General features: G+C 43.7%; 6 gene segments (V, D, J or C); all 6 read right to left on the bottom strand.

Moving 5' to 3' along the window:
- Positions 1–556, bottom strand: LOC133612423 (T cell receptor alpha variable 38-2/delta variable 8-like). The segment is given in 2 exon segments: positions 1–444; positions 512–556. Coding segments are annotated over 2 exon segments (369 nt in total).
- A 1,373-nt stretch (positions 557–1,929) lies between these two features.
- Positions 1,930–2,419, bottom strand: LOC133620433 (T cell receptor alpha variable 13-1-like). The segment is given in 2 exon segments: positions 1,930–2,306; positions 2,374–2,419. Coding segments are annotated over 2 exon segments (423 nt in total).
- A 2,226-nt stretch (positions 2,420–4,645) lies between these two features.
- Positions 4,646–7,454, bottom strand: LOC133620367 (T cell receptor alpha variable 38-1-like). The segment is given in 3 exon segments: positions 4,646–5,022; positions 5,090–5,209; positions 7,394–7,454. Coding segments are annotated over 3 exon segments (558 nt in total).
- A 186-nt stretch (positions 7,455–7,640) lies between these two features.
- On the bottom strand, positions 7,641–8,103 carry LOC133620309 (T cell receptor alpha variable 38-1-like). The segment is given in 2 exon segments: positions 7,641–7,990; positions 8,058–8,103. Coding segments are annotated over 2 exon segments (396 nt in total).
- Positions 8,104–9,972: 1,869 nt separating this feature from the next.
- On the bottom strand, positions 9,973–10,462 carry LOC133620253 (T cell receptor alpha variable 38-1-like). The segment is given in 2 exon segments: positions 9,973–10,349; positions 10,417–10,462. Coding segments are annotated over 2 exon segments (423 nt in total).
- A 1,621-nt stretch (positions 10,463–12,083) lies between these two features.
- LOC133609341 (T cell receptor alpha variable 38-1-like) lies at positions 12,084–13,289 on the bottom strand. The segment is given in 2 exon segments: positions 12,084–13,162; positions 13,230–13,289. Coding segments are annotated over 2 exon segments (396 nt in total).
- Between the last annotated feature and the right edge of the window lie 1,178 nt (positions 13,290–14,467).

Here is a 14,467-nt window from a genome sequence, read left to right as displayed (position 1 = left end):
TCTCCAGTTCCCCACCCTCGTGATGTCCTGACTAGGACAAAAGCTGTGAAAACCTCAGAACCAGCTCTTAAACAGCCACAGTGGGATGAGGAGCCTACAGAGGTTTTTGTGCAGGTGCAGCAGAGATGTCAGTCATTGTGGGCTGGATGGCGCAGTAGAAGACTGCAGAGTCGTTCAGCTGCACGTCTTGGATCTTCAGAGGAGCTCGCTTGGCGGTGTCATTGATGCTGCAGCTCAACCTCTTTTCAAAGCTGCTCTCAGTCTTGCCCTCATCCAATATTGAGAGGCTCAGGATGAACTTTGGTGCCCTCTGCCCGTCCTGTTTGTACCAGAAGATGTAGTCGAAGCTTCCAGAATTTTCATAGCTGCAGTCCAGCGTAACTGAGTCGCCTTTCATGGCGTACACATTCTCTGCTGGCTGGTGCACCGTCTGGCTGCCACATCCTGTCAGAGGACAACAAATGTGGTCAAACATCATATAACCTGACATGCTCACCTCAAATGACCTTACCAAGGCTCCAGGCAGCCATCAGCACACACACCAATGCACGCTTCATGTTTGCACTCCTGGGCTCTCTGCACGCTGACTTGGTGGCTGAGGAGGCGGGGCCTAATCCCAAAGTGGGAGGCACTTCACAAACACATCACATACATAGAGGAGGGGGGGTGAATAGTTGATGTAAAGAGGAAGATATAAACATCCCATCAGTCTTTATCCCCTTCAATACTTCATTATTGGAAAAAGATGCATTTGTCCCTCCCAAAAAATATACCGCGGTGGTATACATGCTTTTGTTTTGAAAGTGCAACACATCGTCAAGTGACTGACAGTATTCTTCAAGGGCGTTGGGGAGTTGAGATGCAGTCCAAAGAGAATGCACACAGCTTTTGGCAGGTCTTGAATGTTGTCCATCACAACTTCTCCCTAAATGATGATTCTCAGTGTGGCTGGGCTGAGATGCAGTGAGGATGAGGGCACAGCACCTTCATGTTAAACCAGGAGGATCCCAATGTCAATTTTAGACTCGCCAAGTTGGTGCTTTTCGAAACACTCGTAACAATATGTGTTTTAAAAAACACAAGTAATATCAAGATATTACTTAAATGGGAAACACAAACGTTAAAATCACTGCAAACTCCTGCATTCTTCGACTCTGCTCCTTTGGACTGGAGTGTGTGCTACTTTTTTCGTCGTCATTTTGTAAAATCTTGCACTCTTCTGTTTATCTATATTGCCTCTTGAGAAATTCTGAAGAAACTTAGTTATAGTTATAGTTCGTACAGCCGAAAACAACGCAAGAATAGGGCATTTTTCTTCGAGAAAGGCTAAATGCCGCCTATTACCCATTGAGAACAGACGCTGGCTTGACCACCACGCATATTTGATGAGCGGTACGTTAGCAGGACGTGATGTCATTTAAAACCAAACAATTGGCCACATAAATATGTAGATAATAGGTTTAAGAAAGATGTACCCGGTGATGATAGTTATAGCAGAGACAGACCTGCGAAGGTGATTTACTCTAATGTACAGATCTTTGGCACCCAGAGAGTTTCTTTTTCAGGGGCAGTTTCAGTTTCACAAATTCCTCAATAAATTCACTAAAACCTGATGGACTGATTGAGTCTGTTTAGCTGATCATTGGCACCCAGAGAGTTTCTTTTTCAGGGGCAGTTTCAGTTTCATAAATTCCTCAATAAATTCACTAAAACCTGATGGACTGATTGAGTCTGTTTAGCTGATGGAGATATCTTATATCGCAGCCAATGGGTCTATCATGATGATTTCTGTTGTGTTCGATCAGCCCTTTACTGCTGTGCTACAAACACGGTTTGGAAACAATTAAAGTATGTAAATATCTCCAGTTCGCCACCCTTGTGATGTCCTGACAAGGACAAAAGTTGTGAAAACCTCCTCAGAACCAGCTCTCAAACAGCCACAGTGGAATGAGGAGCCCACAGAGCTTTTTGTGCAGGTGCAGTAGAGATGTCAGTCATTGTGGGCTGGATGGCGCAGTAGAAGACTGCAGAGTCGTTCAGCTGCACGTCTTGGATATTCAGAGGAGCTCGCTTGGCGGTGTCATTGATGCTCCAGCTGATCCTCTTTTCAAAGCTGCTCTCAGTCTTGCCCTGGCCGATCTTGAAGCGGCTCAGGATGAACTTTGGTGCCGCCTGCCCGTCCTGTTTGTACCAGAAGATGTAGTCGTTGCTTCCAGAATTTTCAAAGCTGCAGTCCAGCGTCACTGAGTCGCCTTTCATGGCGTACACATTCTCTGCTGGCTGGTGCACCGTCTGGCTGCCACATCCTGTCAGAGGACAACAAATGTGGTCAAACATCATATAAACTGACATGCTCACTTCAAATGACCATACCGAGGCTCCAGGCAGCCATCAGCACACACATCAATGCACGCTTCATGTTTGCACTCATAGCCTTTGTGCACGCTGACTTGGTGGCTGAGGAGGCAGGGCCTAATCCCAAAGAGGGAGGCGCTTCACAAACACATCACGTACATAGGTGTAGTACCGGGGTGGACGTGCCTCTTCATCCATCCATTCATCCATTTTCTACCGCTTATTCTCTTTGGGGTCGCGGGGGGCGCTGGACCCTATCTCAGCTATGTGCCTCTTCAATATTTCATTATTGGAGAAAGATGCATTTGTACCTCCCAAAAAATATACCGCGGAGGTAAACATGCTTTTGTTTTGAAAGTGCAACACATCATCATGTGACTGACAGGCTCCTTACCTCACAGCAGGGGGAGAGAACCAAAAGAGAGCAGGCTGTGAGGGCGACACTAAGCAGACGGTCTGGAACGATCTGTTGGGAACATTGCCATGAATATGACATGTTTATAATGTCTTGCCAATTGTTAATAATATAATCATATTTACAAACATGTCTTTTGAGTTTAGTAATATTAATCCTTGTATGGTCACTCGTACATACGGTAATTTAATTGCTCATTGGACAAGTTTGCTCACTGAAGGTATTGCGGGTTGAAAGTGTACTTCGTGTTTTGATGCCATAAACCAGGATTAAGCGTCCATAGCGTTTTTGCTCAAAAAGATTCTTCATTTGTCACTCCAAGCAACGTTTGTAAGTTTCACAGTCTGACTGAAACAATTCTTATTTATTGAACCGTCCCATGTGTGATGTCTGTAGAAGTGTTTTCATGCTTATTCATACGTGCTATCGTAATGTAATGACGCAAGCGTTGTTAGCATTAGCTAGTATGCCTACACATTTACAGGTGTTTGTTTTGGTGTTATTACCTTACATTGACATCCTATTTGCATTGATTCAGTTTCACAAATTCCTCAATAAATTCACTAAAACGCCACCATGGACTGATTGAGTCTGTTTATCTGATGGAGAGCTAGGTTCCGCAGCTAGTGGGTCAATGGCGATGACTTCTGTTGTGTTTGATCAGCCGTTTACTGCCGTGTTACAAACACTGTTTGGAAACAATTAAGGTATGTAAATAAACATTTTTAAAATATTTTTGTGTAAATAAGTCAATTCATAACGTATATATCTGGGGCTCACAGTCCGGTGCGGACCAATATATGGAAAAATATATTTTTCTTCTAAAATTTTGTGGGTGTGGCTTATATCCTGATGCGCTCCATTGTCCGGAAAATGGTCATTTTGGTTTCAGTTCACCATGGCCCAGCTCCAAAAGTACCTGTTGGATGAACTGGAAATTTTAACTTCATGGGCGTTGGGGAGTTGAGATGCAGTCCAAAGAGAATGCACACAGCTTTTGGCAGGTCTTGAATGTTGTCCATCACAACTTCTCCCAATGTCAAGGTTAGACTCGCCGAGTTGGTGCTTTTCGATATGTGTTTTAAAACTACGATTAATATTAAGATAATACTTAAATGGGAAACAAAAACGTTAAAAATGTATCAAACAAACCTTTAATGAAGTGGTCACTGCAAACTCCTGCATTGTTCGACTCTGCTCCTTTGGACTGGAGTGTGTGCTACATTTTCTGTCGTCATTTTGTAAAATCTTGCACACCTCTGTTCATCTATATTACCTCTCGAGAAATTCTGAAGAAACTTTTATCCTTTTTGCGGTTTAAATAGTTAGTACAGCCGAAAAAACACAAGAATAGGGCATTTTTCTTCGAGAAATTACTCTATGACCCATTGAGAACAGACGCTGGCTTGACCATCACGCATATTTGATGAGCGGTACGTTAGCAGGATGTGATGTCATTTAAAACCAAACAATTGGCCACAGAAAGATGTAGATAATAGGTTTAAGAAAGATGTACCCGGCCCGATGATAGGTGTAGCAGAGACAGACCTGCGAAGGTGATTTACTCTAATGTACAGATCATTGGCACCCAGAGAGTTTCTTTTTCAGGCGCAGTTTCAGTTTCACAAATTCCTCAATAAATTCACTACAACCTGATGGACTGATTGAGTCTGTTTAGCTGATGGAGATATCTTCCGCAGCCAATGGGTCTATCATGATGACTTCTGTTGTGTTTGATCAGCTGTTTACTGCTGTGCTACAAACACGGTTTGGAAACAATTCAGGTATGTAAATAAATGTAAATATCTCCAGTTCGCCACCCTTGTGATGTCCTGAGAAGGACAAACGTTGTGAAAACCTCCTCAGAACCAGCTCTCAAACAGCCACAGTGGAATGAGGAGCCCACAGAGCTTTTTGTGCGGGTGCAGCAGAGATGTCAGTCATTGTGGGCTGGATGGCGCAGTAGAAGACTGCAGAGTCGCTCAGCTGCACGTCTTGGATCTTCAGAGGAGCTCGCTTGGCGGTGTCATTGATGCTGCAGCTCAACCTCTTTTCAAAGCTGCTCTCAGTCTTGCCCTGACCGATCTTGAAGCGGCTCAGGATGAACTTTGGTGCCGCCTGCCCGTCCTGTTTGTACCAGAAGATGTAGTCGTTGCTTCCAGAACTTTCAAAGCTGCAGTCCAGCGTAACTGAGTCGCCTTTCATGGCGTACACATTCTCTGCTGGCTGGTGCACCGTCTGGCTGCCACATCCTGTCAGAGGACAACAAATGTGGTCAAACATCATATAACCTGACATGCTCACCTCAAATGACCTTACCAAGGCTCCAGGTAGCCATCAGCACACACACCAATGCACGCTTCATGTTTGCACTCCTGGGCTCCGTGCACGTTGACTTGGTGGCTGAGGAGGCGGGGCCTAATCCCAAAGAGGGAGGCGCTTCACAAACACATCACATACATAGGTGTAGTAACCGTGGGGACGTGCCTCTTCAATATTTCATTATTGGAGAAAGATGCATTTGTCCCTCCCAAAAAATATACCGCGGAGGTAAACATGATTTTGTTTTGAAAGCGCAACACATCGTCATGTGACTGACAGGCCCCTTACCTCACAGCAGGGAGAGAGAAACAAAAGAGAGCAGGCTGTGAGGGCGACACTAAGCAGACGGTCTGGAACGATTTGTTGGGAACATTGCCATGAATATTACATGTTTATAATGTCTTGCAAATTGTTTGTATTCATATTCAGAAACCATGTCCTTTGAGTTTAGTCATCTTAATCCTGGCATGGTCACTTTTACATAATTTAATTGCTAACTTCGTCGAACAGTGTTCCATCCATCCATCCATCCACCTTCTTCCGCTTATCCGAGGTCGGGTCGCGGGGGCAGCAGCCTAAGCAGGGAAGCCCAGACTTCCCTCTCCCCAGCCACTTCGTCCAGCTCTTCCTGTGGGACCCCGAGGCGTTCCCAGGACAGTCGGGAGACATAGTCTTCCCAACGTGTCCTGGGTCTTCCCCGCGGCCTCCTACCGGTCGGACGTGCCCTAAACACCTCCCTAGGGAGGCGTTCGGGTGGCATCCTGACCAGATGCCCGAACCACCTCATCTGGCTCCTCTCGATGTGGAGGAGCAGCGGCTTTACTTTGAGTCCCCCCCGGATGACAGCTTCTCACCCTATCTCTAAGGGAGAGCCCCGCCACCCGGCGGAGGAAACTAATTTCGGCCGCTTGTACCCGTGATCTTGTCCTTTCGGTCATAACCCAAAGCTCATGACCATAGGTGAGGATGGGAACGTAGATCGACCGGTAAATCGAGAGCTTTGCCTTCCGGCTCAGCTCCTTCTTCACCACAACGGATCGATACAGCGTCCGCATTACTGAAGATGCCGCACCGATCCGCCTGTCGATCTCACGATCCACTCTTCCCTCACTCGTGAACAAGACTCCGAGGTGTCTTGTGAAGTGGAGGAGTTCAAACAGTGGAGGAGTTCAAACAGTGTTCCTAATCAGAATAATCTTTATTGTCATCATACAAATGTGCAATGACATTTTGCAAACTCCAATCGTTTCTTGTGGAAAAAGATTAAAATAATTAAGTTACGTCAACACTAGCTAAAATGTTTTGTCATTCCCTTCCAGGTAGCAAAATGTCACCACCACAAAAGAGTGAAACAGCAGCACGAGCTCTATTTTAAAACGAGTAACCTGAGTGTGAGTAACGGTTACACTACAACACGAAGATGGTTTACTCAACCATTAATCAACATGTATGACATTGTTAGATACTATGTGCAATTTTGTCTTAAAGGGGAAGTGCACTTTTTGGAGAGTTTTGCCTATCGTTCACAATCATTATGATAGACATGACAGCAGATGGATTTTTTTTAATGCAGTCCAAATATAAAATAAAAGTAAATAAAGTCAGCTCACAGCGAAGCCAATAGGAACTCCATTATCCCGCCAATAACATTGGATAAATAACCATTCGAAAAGCGCCCACAATACTTAAGTTACATTTCAGGACTTGAATATTAACCAAGTATTAGTGATAATGTTATTATGAGCGCTAAAGCAGACAAACTATTTATAGCGGCGCTGTGATCACTTCCTTGTGTCCTTATGTTTACATCATTGAGTGGTCTGCTCTTTCCTCGCTTCCCTGCTCCCTGTAAGTTTATTTTAGATCATAAATCCTGCCTCTCACCTGGAAAGTAGATGGCTGAAATAATAATTGTCCTATGGCTCCATCTTTTGGACAAGTTTGCTCACAGCAGGTATTGAGGGTTGAAATTGTACTTCCTGTTTTGATTCTGTAAACCAGGAATAAGCGTTCATAGCATTTTTGCTCGAAAGGATTTTTCATTTATCACTCTAAGCAAAATTTGTAAGTTTGACAGTTTAACTGAAACAATTCTTACTTTTTGAACTGTCCCACGTGTGATGTCTGTAGAAATGTTTTCATGCTTATTCATACGTAATGTAATGAATCTAGCGTTGTTAGCATTAGCTAGTATGCCTAAACATTTGCAGGTGATTGTGTTAGTTTTATTAACTTAAAATGGCATCCTATTTGCATTGTTTCAGTTTCACAAATTCCTCAATAAATTCAGTAAAACATCACCGTGTACTGATTGAGTCTGTTTAGCTGATGGAGAGCTAACTTCTGCAGCTAGAGGGTCCATGACGATGACTTCTGTTGTGTTTGATCAGCCGTTTACTGCCGTGTTAGAGACACGGTTTGGAAACAATGAAGGTATGTAAATAAAAAACATCTCCAGTTCGCCACCCTCGTGATTTCCTGACAAGGACAAAAGCTGTGAAAACGTCCTCAGAACCAGCTCTCAAACAGCCACAGTAGGATGAGGAGCCTACAGAGGTTTTTGTGCGGGTGCAGCAGAGATGTCAGTCATTGTGGGCTGGATGGCGCAGTAGAAGACTGCAGAGTCACTCAGTTGCACGTCTTGGATCTTCAGAGGAGCTCGCTTGGCGGTGTCATTGATGCTGCAGCTGAACCTCTTTTCAAAGCTGCTCTCAGTCTTGCCCTGACTCCTCATAGAGAGGCTCAGGATGAACTTTGGTGCCGCCTGCCCGTCCTGTTTGTACCAGTAGATGTAGTCGTTGCCTCCAGAATTTTCATAGCTGCAGTCCAGCGTAACTGAGTCGCCTTTCATGGCGTACACATTCTCTGCTGGTTGGTGCACCGTCTGGCTGCCACATCCTGTCAAAGGACAACAAATGTGGTCAAACATCATATAACCTGACATGCTCACCTTAAATGGCCTTACCAAGGCTCCAGGCAGCCATCAGCACACACACCAATGCACGCTTCATGTTTGCACTCCTGGGCTCTGTGCACGCTGACTTGGTGGCTGAGGAGGCGGGGCCTAATCCCAAAGAGGGCGGTACTTCACCAACAGATCACATACATAGGTGTAGTACTGGGGGAAACATGCCTCTTCAATATTTCATTATTGGAGAAAGACACATTTGTCCCCAAAAAATATACCACAGAGGTATAGATGATTTTGTTTTGAAAGTGCAATATATAGTCATGTGACTGACAGGCCCCTTACCTCACAGCAGGGGGAGAGAACCAAAAGAGAGCAGGCTGTGAGGGTGACACTAAGCAGACGGTCTGGAACGAACTGTTAGGAACATTTCCATGAATATTACATGTTTATAATGTCTTGCCGTTTGTTTATTTTCATAGTTAGAAAGCATGTCCTTTGAGTTTAGTCATCTTAATCCTGACATGGTCACTCGTTTCACAAATTCCTCAATAAATTCACTAAAACGTCACTGTGAACTGATTGAGTCTTTTAAGCTGATGGAGAGCTTGGTTCCACAGTTGGTGGGTCCATGACGATGACTTCTGTTGTATTTGATCAGCCGATTACTGCCGTGTTACCGACACGGTTTGGAAACAATTAAGGTATGTAAATAAACATTTACAAAATAATTCTGTGTAAATAAGTCAATTCATATCGTATATATCTGTGGCTCATAGTCCGGTGCGAGCCAATATATGGAAAAATATATTTTTCTCCTAAAATTATGTGGGTGCGGCTTATATCACAGTGCACTCTATAGCCTGGGAAATGGTCATTTTGGTTTCAGCTCACCATGGCCCAGTTCGGAAAGTACCTGTTGGATGACCTGGAAATTTTAACTTCATGGACGTTGGGTAGTTGAGATGCAGTCCAAAGAGAATGCACACAGTTTTTGGCAGGTCTTGAATGTTGTCCATCACAACTTCTCCCTAAATGATGATTCTCAGTGTGGCTGGGCTGAGATGCAGTGAGGATGAGGGCACAGCACCTTCATGTTAAACCAGGAGGATCCCAATGTCAAGGTTGGACTCGCCGAGTTGGTGCTTTTTGAAACACTCGTAGCAAAATGTCTTCAAAAAAATACAAGTATTATCAAGATAATACTTAATTGGGAAACACAAACGTTAAAAGTGTATCAAACAAACCTTTAATGAAGTGGTCACTGCAAACTCCTGCATACTTCGACTCTGCTCCCTTGGACTGGAGTGCGTGCTACTTTTTTCGTCGTCATTTTGTAAAATCTTGCACTTTTCTGTTTATCTATAATACCTCTCGAGAAATTCTGAGAAAACTTTTATCCTTTTTGCGGTTTAAATAGTTCGTACAGCCGAAAACAACGCAAGAATAGGGCATTTTTCTTCGAGAAAGGCTAAATGCCGCCTATGACCCATTGAGAACAGACTCTGGCTTGACCATCACGCATATTTGATGAGCGGTACGTTAGCAGGACGTGATGTCATTTAAAACCAAACAAATGGCCACAGAAAGATGTAGATAATAGGTTAAAGAAAGATGTACCCGGTCTGATGATAGGTATAGCAGAGACAGACCTGCGAAGGTGATTTACTCTAATGTACAGATCATTGGCACCCAGAGCGTTTCTTTTTCAGGGGCAGTTTCAGTTTCACAAATTCCTCAATAAATTCACTAAAACGTCTTCGTGGACTGATTGAGTCTGTTTAGCTGATGGAGAACTAGTTTCCGCAGTCTATTATGATGACTTCTGTTGTGTTTGATCAGCCCTTTACTGCCGTGCTACAAACATGAATTGGAAACAATTAAGGTATGTAAATAAAAACATCTCCAGTTTGCCACGCCTCTGATGTCCTGACAATGACAAAAATTGTGAAAACCTCCTCAGAACCAGCTCTCAAACAGCCACAGTGGGATGAGGAGCCCACAGAGGTTTTTGTACGGGTGCAGCAGAGATGTCAGTCATTGTGGGCTGGATGGCGCAGTAGAAGATAGCAGAGTCGCTCAGCTGCACGTCTTGGATCTTCAGAGGAGCTCGCTTGGCGATGTCATTGATGCTGCAGCTGAACCTCTTTTCAAAGCTGCTCTCAGTCTTGCCCTGACTCATTATGGAGAGCCTCAGGATGAACTTTGGTGCCGCCTGCCCGTCCTGTTTGTACCAGAAGATGTAGTCGTTGCTTCCATAATTTTCATAGCTGCAGTCCAGGGTCACTGAGTCGCCTTTCATGGCGTACACATTCTCTGCTGGCTGGTGCACCGTCTGGCTGCCACATCCTGTCAGAGGACAACAAATGTGGTCAAACCTCATATAACCTGACATGCTCACCTCAAATGACCTTACCAAGGCTCCAGGCAGCCATCAGCACACACACCAATGCACGCTTCATGTTTGCACTCCTGGGCTCTGTGCACGTTGACTTGGTGGCTGAGGAGGCGGGGCGTAATCCCAAAGAGGGAGGCGCTTCACAAACACATCACATACATAGGTGTAGTACCGGGGTGGACGTGCCTCTTCATCCATCCATTCATCCATTTTCTACCGCTTATTCCCTTTGGGATCGCGGGTGGCGCTGGAGCCTATCTCAGCTACGTGCCTCTTCAATATTTCATTATTGGAGAAAGATGCATTTGTACCTCCCAAAAAATATACCGCGGAGGTATACATGCTTTTGTTTTGAAAGTGCAACACATCGTCAAGTGACTGACAGGCCCCTTCCCTCACAGCAGTGAGAGAGAAATGAAAGAGAGCAGGCTGTGAGGGCGACACTAAGCAGACGGTCTGGAACGATCTGTTGGGAACATTGCCATGAATATTACATGTTTATAATGTCTTGCCAATTGTTTATAATATAATCATATTTACAAACCATGTCTTTTGAGTTTAGTAATATTAATCCGTGTATGGTCACTCTTGCATAATTTAATTGCTCATTGGACAAGTTTGCTCACTGAAGGTATTGCGGGTTGAAAGTGTACTTCCTGTTTTGAATGCCGTAAACCAGGATTAAGCGTCCATAGCGTTTTTGCTCAAAAAGATTCTTCATTTGTCACTCCAAGCAACGTTTGTAAGTTTCACAGTTTGACTGAAACAATTCTTATTTATTGAACCGTCCCACATGTGATGTCTGTAGAAGTGTTTTCATGCTTATTCATACGTGCTATCATAATGTAATGACGCAAGCGTTGTTAGCATTAGCTAGTATGCCTATACATATACAGGTGTTTGTTTTAGTGTTATTACCTTACATTGACATCCTATTTGCATTGTTTCAGTTTCACAAATTCCTCAATAAATTCACTAAAACGTCACCGTGGACTGATTGAGTCTGTTTATCTGATGGAGGGCTAGATTCCGCAGTTAGTGGGTCCTTGATGATAACTTCTGTTTCGTTTGATCAGCCGTTTACTGCCGTGTTACAAACACTGTTTGGAAACAATTAAGGTATGTAAATAAACATTTACAAAATATTTTTGTGTACATGAGTCAATTCATAACGTATATATCTGGGGCTCACAGTCCGGTGCGGACCAATATATGGAAAAATATATTTTTCTTCTAAAATTTTGTGGGTGTGGCTTATATCCAGGTGTGTTCCATTGTCCGGAAAATGGTCATTTTCGTTTCAGTTGACCATGGCCCAGCTCCAAAAGTACCTGTTGGATGAACTGGAAATTTTAACTTCATGGACGTTGGGGAGTTGAGATGCAGTCCAAAGAGAATGCACACAGCTTTTGGCAGGTCTTGAATGTTGTCCATCACAACTTCTCCCTAAATGATGATTCTCAGTGGGGCTGGGCTGAGATGCAGTGAGGATGAGGGCACAGCACCTTCATGTTAAACCAGGAGGATCCCAATGTCAAGGTTAGACTCGCCGAGTTGGTGCTTTTTGAAACACTCGTAGCAAAATGTCTTTAAAAAAATACAAGTATTATCAAGATAATACTTAAATGGGAAACACAAACGTTAAAAATTCATCAAACAAACCTTTATTGAAGTGGTCACTGCAAACTCCTGCATACTTCGACTCTGCTCCTTTGGACTGGAGTGCGTGCTACTTTTTTCGTCGTCATTTTGTAAAATATTGCACTCTTCTGTTCATCTATATTACCTCTCGAGGAACTCTGAAAAAACTTTTATCCTTTTTCCGATGAAAATAGTTCGTACAGCCGAAAACAACGCAAGAATAGGGCATTTTTATTTGAGATAGGCTAAATGCCGCCTATTACCCATTGAGAACAGACGCTGGCTTGACCACCACGCATAATTGATGAGCGGTACGTTAGCAGGACGTGATGTCATTTAAAACCAAACAAATGGCCACAGAAAGATGTAGATAATAGGTTAAAGAAAGATGTACCCGGTCTGATGATAGGTATAGCAGAGACAGACCTGCGAAGGTGATTTACTCTAATGTACAGATCATTGGCACCCAGAGAGTTTCTTTTTCAGGGGCAGTTTCAGTTTCACAAATTCCTCAATAAATTCACTAAAACGTCTCCGTGGACTAATTGAGTCTGTTTAGCTGATGGAGAACTAGCTTCCGCAGTCTATTATGATGACTTCTGTTGTGTTTGATCAGCCCTTTACTGCCGTGCTACAAACATGAATTGGAAACAATTAAGGTATGTAAATAAAAACATCTCCAGTTTGCCACGCCTGTGATGTCTTGACAACGACAAAAGTTGTGAAAACCTCCTCAGAACCAGCTCTCAAACAGCCACAGTGGGACGAGGAGCCTACAGAGGTTTTTGTGCAGGTGCAGCAGAGATGTCAGTCATTGTGGGCTGGATGGTGCAGTAGAAGACAGCAGAGTCGCTCAGCTGCACGTCTTGGATCTTCAGAGGAGCTCGCTTGGCGGTGTCATTGACGCTGCAGCTGAACCTCTTTTCAAAGCTGCTCTCAGTCTTGCCCTGACCAAATATTGAGAGGCTCAGGATGAACTTTGGTGCCGCCTTCCCGTCCTGTTTGTACCAGTAGATGTAGTCGTTGCCTCCAGAATTTTTATAGCTGCAGTCCAGCGTCACTGAGTCGCCTTTCATGGCGTACACATTCTCTGCTGACTGGTCCACCGTCTGGCTGCCACATCCTGTCAGAGGACAACAAATGTGGTCAAACATCATATAACCTGACATGCTCACCTCAAATGACCTTACCAAGGCTCCAGGCAGCCATCAGCACACACACCAATGCACGCTTCATGTTTGCACTCCTGGGCTCCGTGCACGCTGACTTGGTGGCTGAGGAGGCGGGGCTAATTCCAAAGAGGGAGGCGCTTCACCAACACATCACATACATAGGTGTAGTAACCGGGAGGATGTGCCTCTTCAATATTTAATTATTGGAGAAAAATGCATTTGTCCCGATCCCAAAAAATATACCACGGAGGTATTCATGCTTTTGTTTTGAAAGCGCAACACATCATCATGTGACTGACAGGCCCCTTAAGCCTCACAGCAGGGGGTGAGAAACAAAAGAGAGCAGGCTGTGAGGGCAACACTAAGCAGACGGTCTGGAACGATTTGTTGGGAACATTGCCATGAATATTGCATGTTTATAATGTCTTGCAAATTGTTTATATTCATATTTAGAAACCATGTCCTTTGAGTTTAGTTATCTTAATCCTGGCATGGTCATTTGTACATAATTTAAGTGCTAACTTCGTCGAACAGTGTTCCTAATCAGAATAATCTTAATTGTCATCATACAAATGTGCAATGACATTTTGCAAACTCCACTCGTTTCTTGTGGAAAAAGATTAAAAGGATTAAGTTACGTCATCACTAGCTAAAATGTTTTGTCATTCCCTTCCAGGTAGCAAAATGTCACCACCACAAAAGAGTGAAACAGCAGCAAGAGCTCTATTTTAAAAAGAGTAACCTGAGTGTGAGTAACGGTTACACTACAACACAAAGACAACACCTAATTATACTCGACCATTAATCAACATGTATAACATTGTTAGATACTATGTGCATTTTTATCTTAAAGGGGAAGTGCACTTTTTGGGGAGTTTTGCCTATCGTTCACAATCATTATGAAAGACATGACATCGGATGGATTTTTTTTAATGCAGTCCAAATATAAAATAAAAGTCAGCTCACAGCGAAGCCAATAGGAACTCCATTATTCCGCCCATAACATTGGATAAATAACCATTCGAAAAGCGCCAACAATACTTAAGTTACATTTCAGGACTTGAATATTAACCAAGTATTAGTGATATTGTTATTATGAGTTCTAACGAAGACACACTATTTATAGCGGCGCTGTGATCACTTCCTTATGTCCCTATGTTTATGCCATCGAGTGGTCTGCTGTTTCCTCGCTTCCCAGCTCCCTGTAAGTTTATTTTAGATCATCACCTGGAAAGTAGATGGCTGAAATAATAATT

This window comes from Nerophis lumbriciformis, linkage group LG02 (genome assembly GCF_033978685.3).
Source record: "Nerophis lumbriciformis linkage group LG02, RoL_Nlum_v2.1, whole genome shotgun sequence".
Classification (NCBI taxonomy): domain Eukaryota; kingdom Metazoa; phylum Chordata; class Actinopteri; order Syngnathiformes; family Syngnathidae; genus Nerophis; species Nerophis lumbriciformis.
This window is presented reverse-complemented; position numbering and strand designations above follow the sequence as displayed.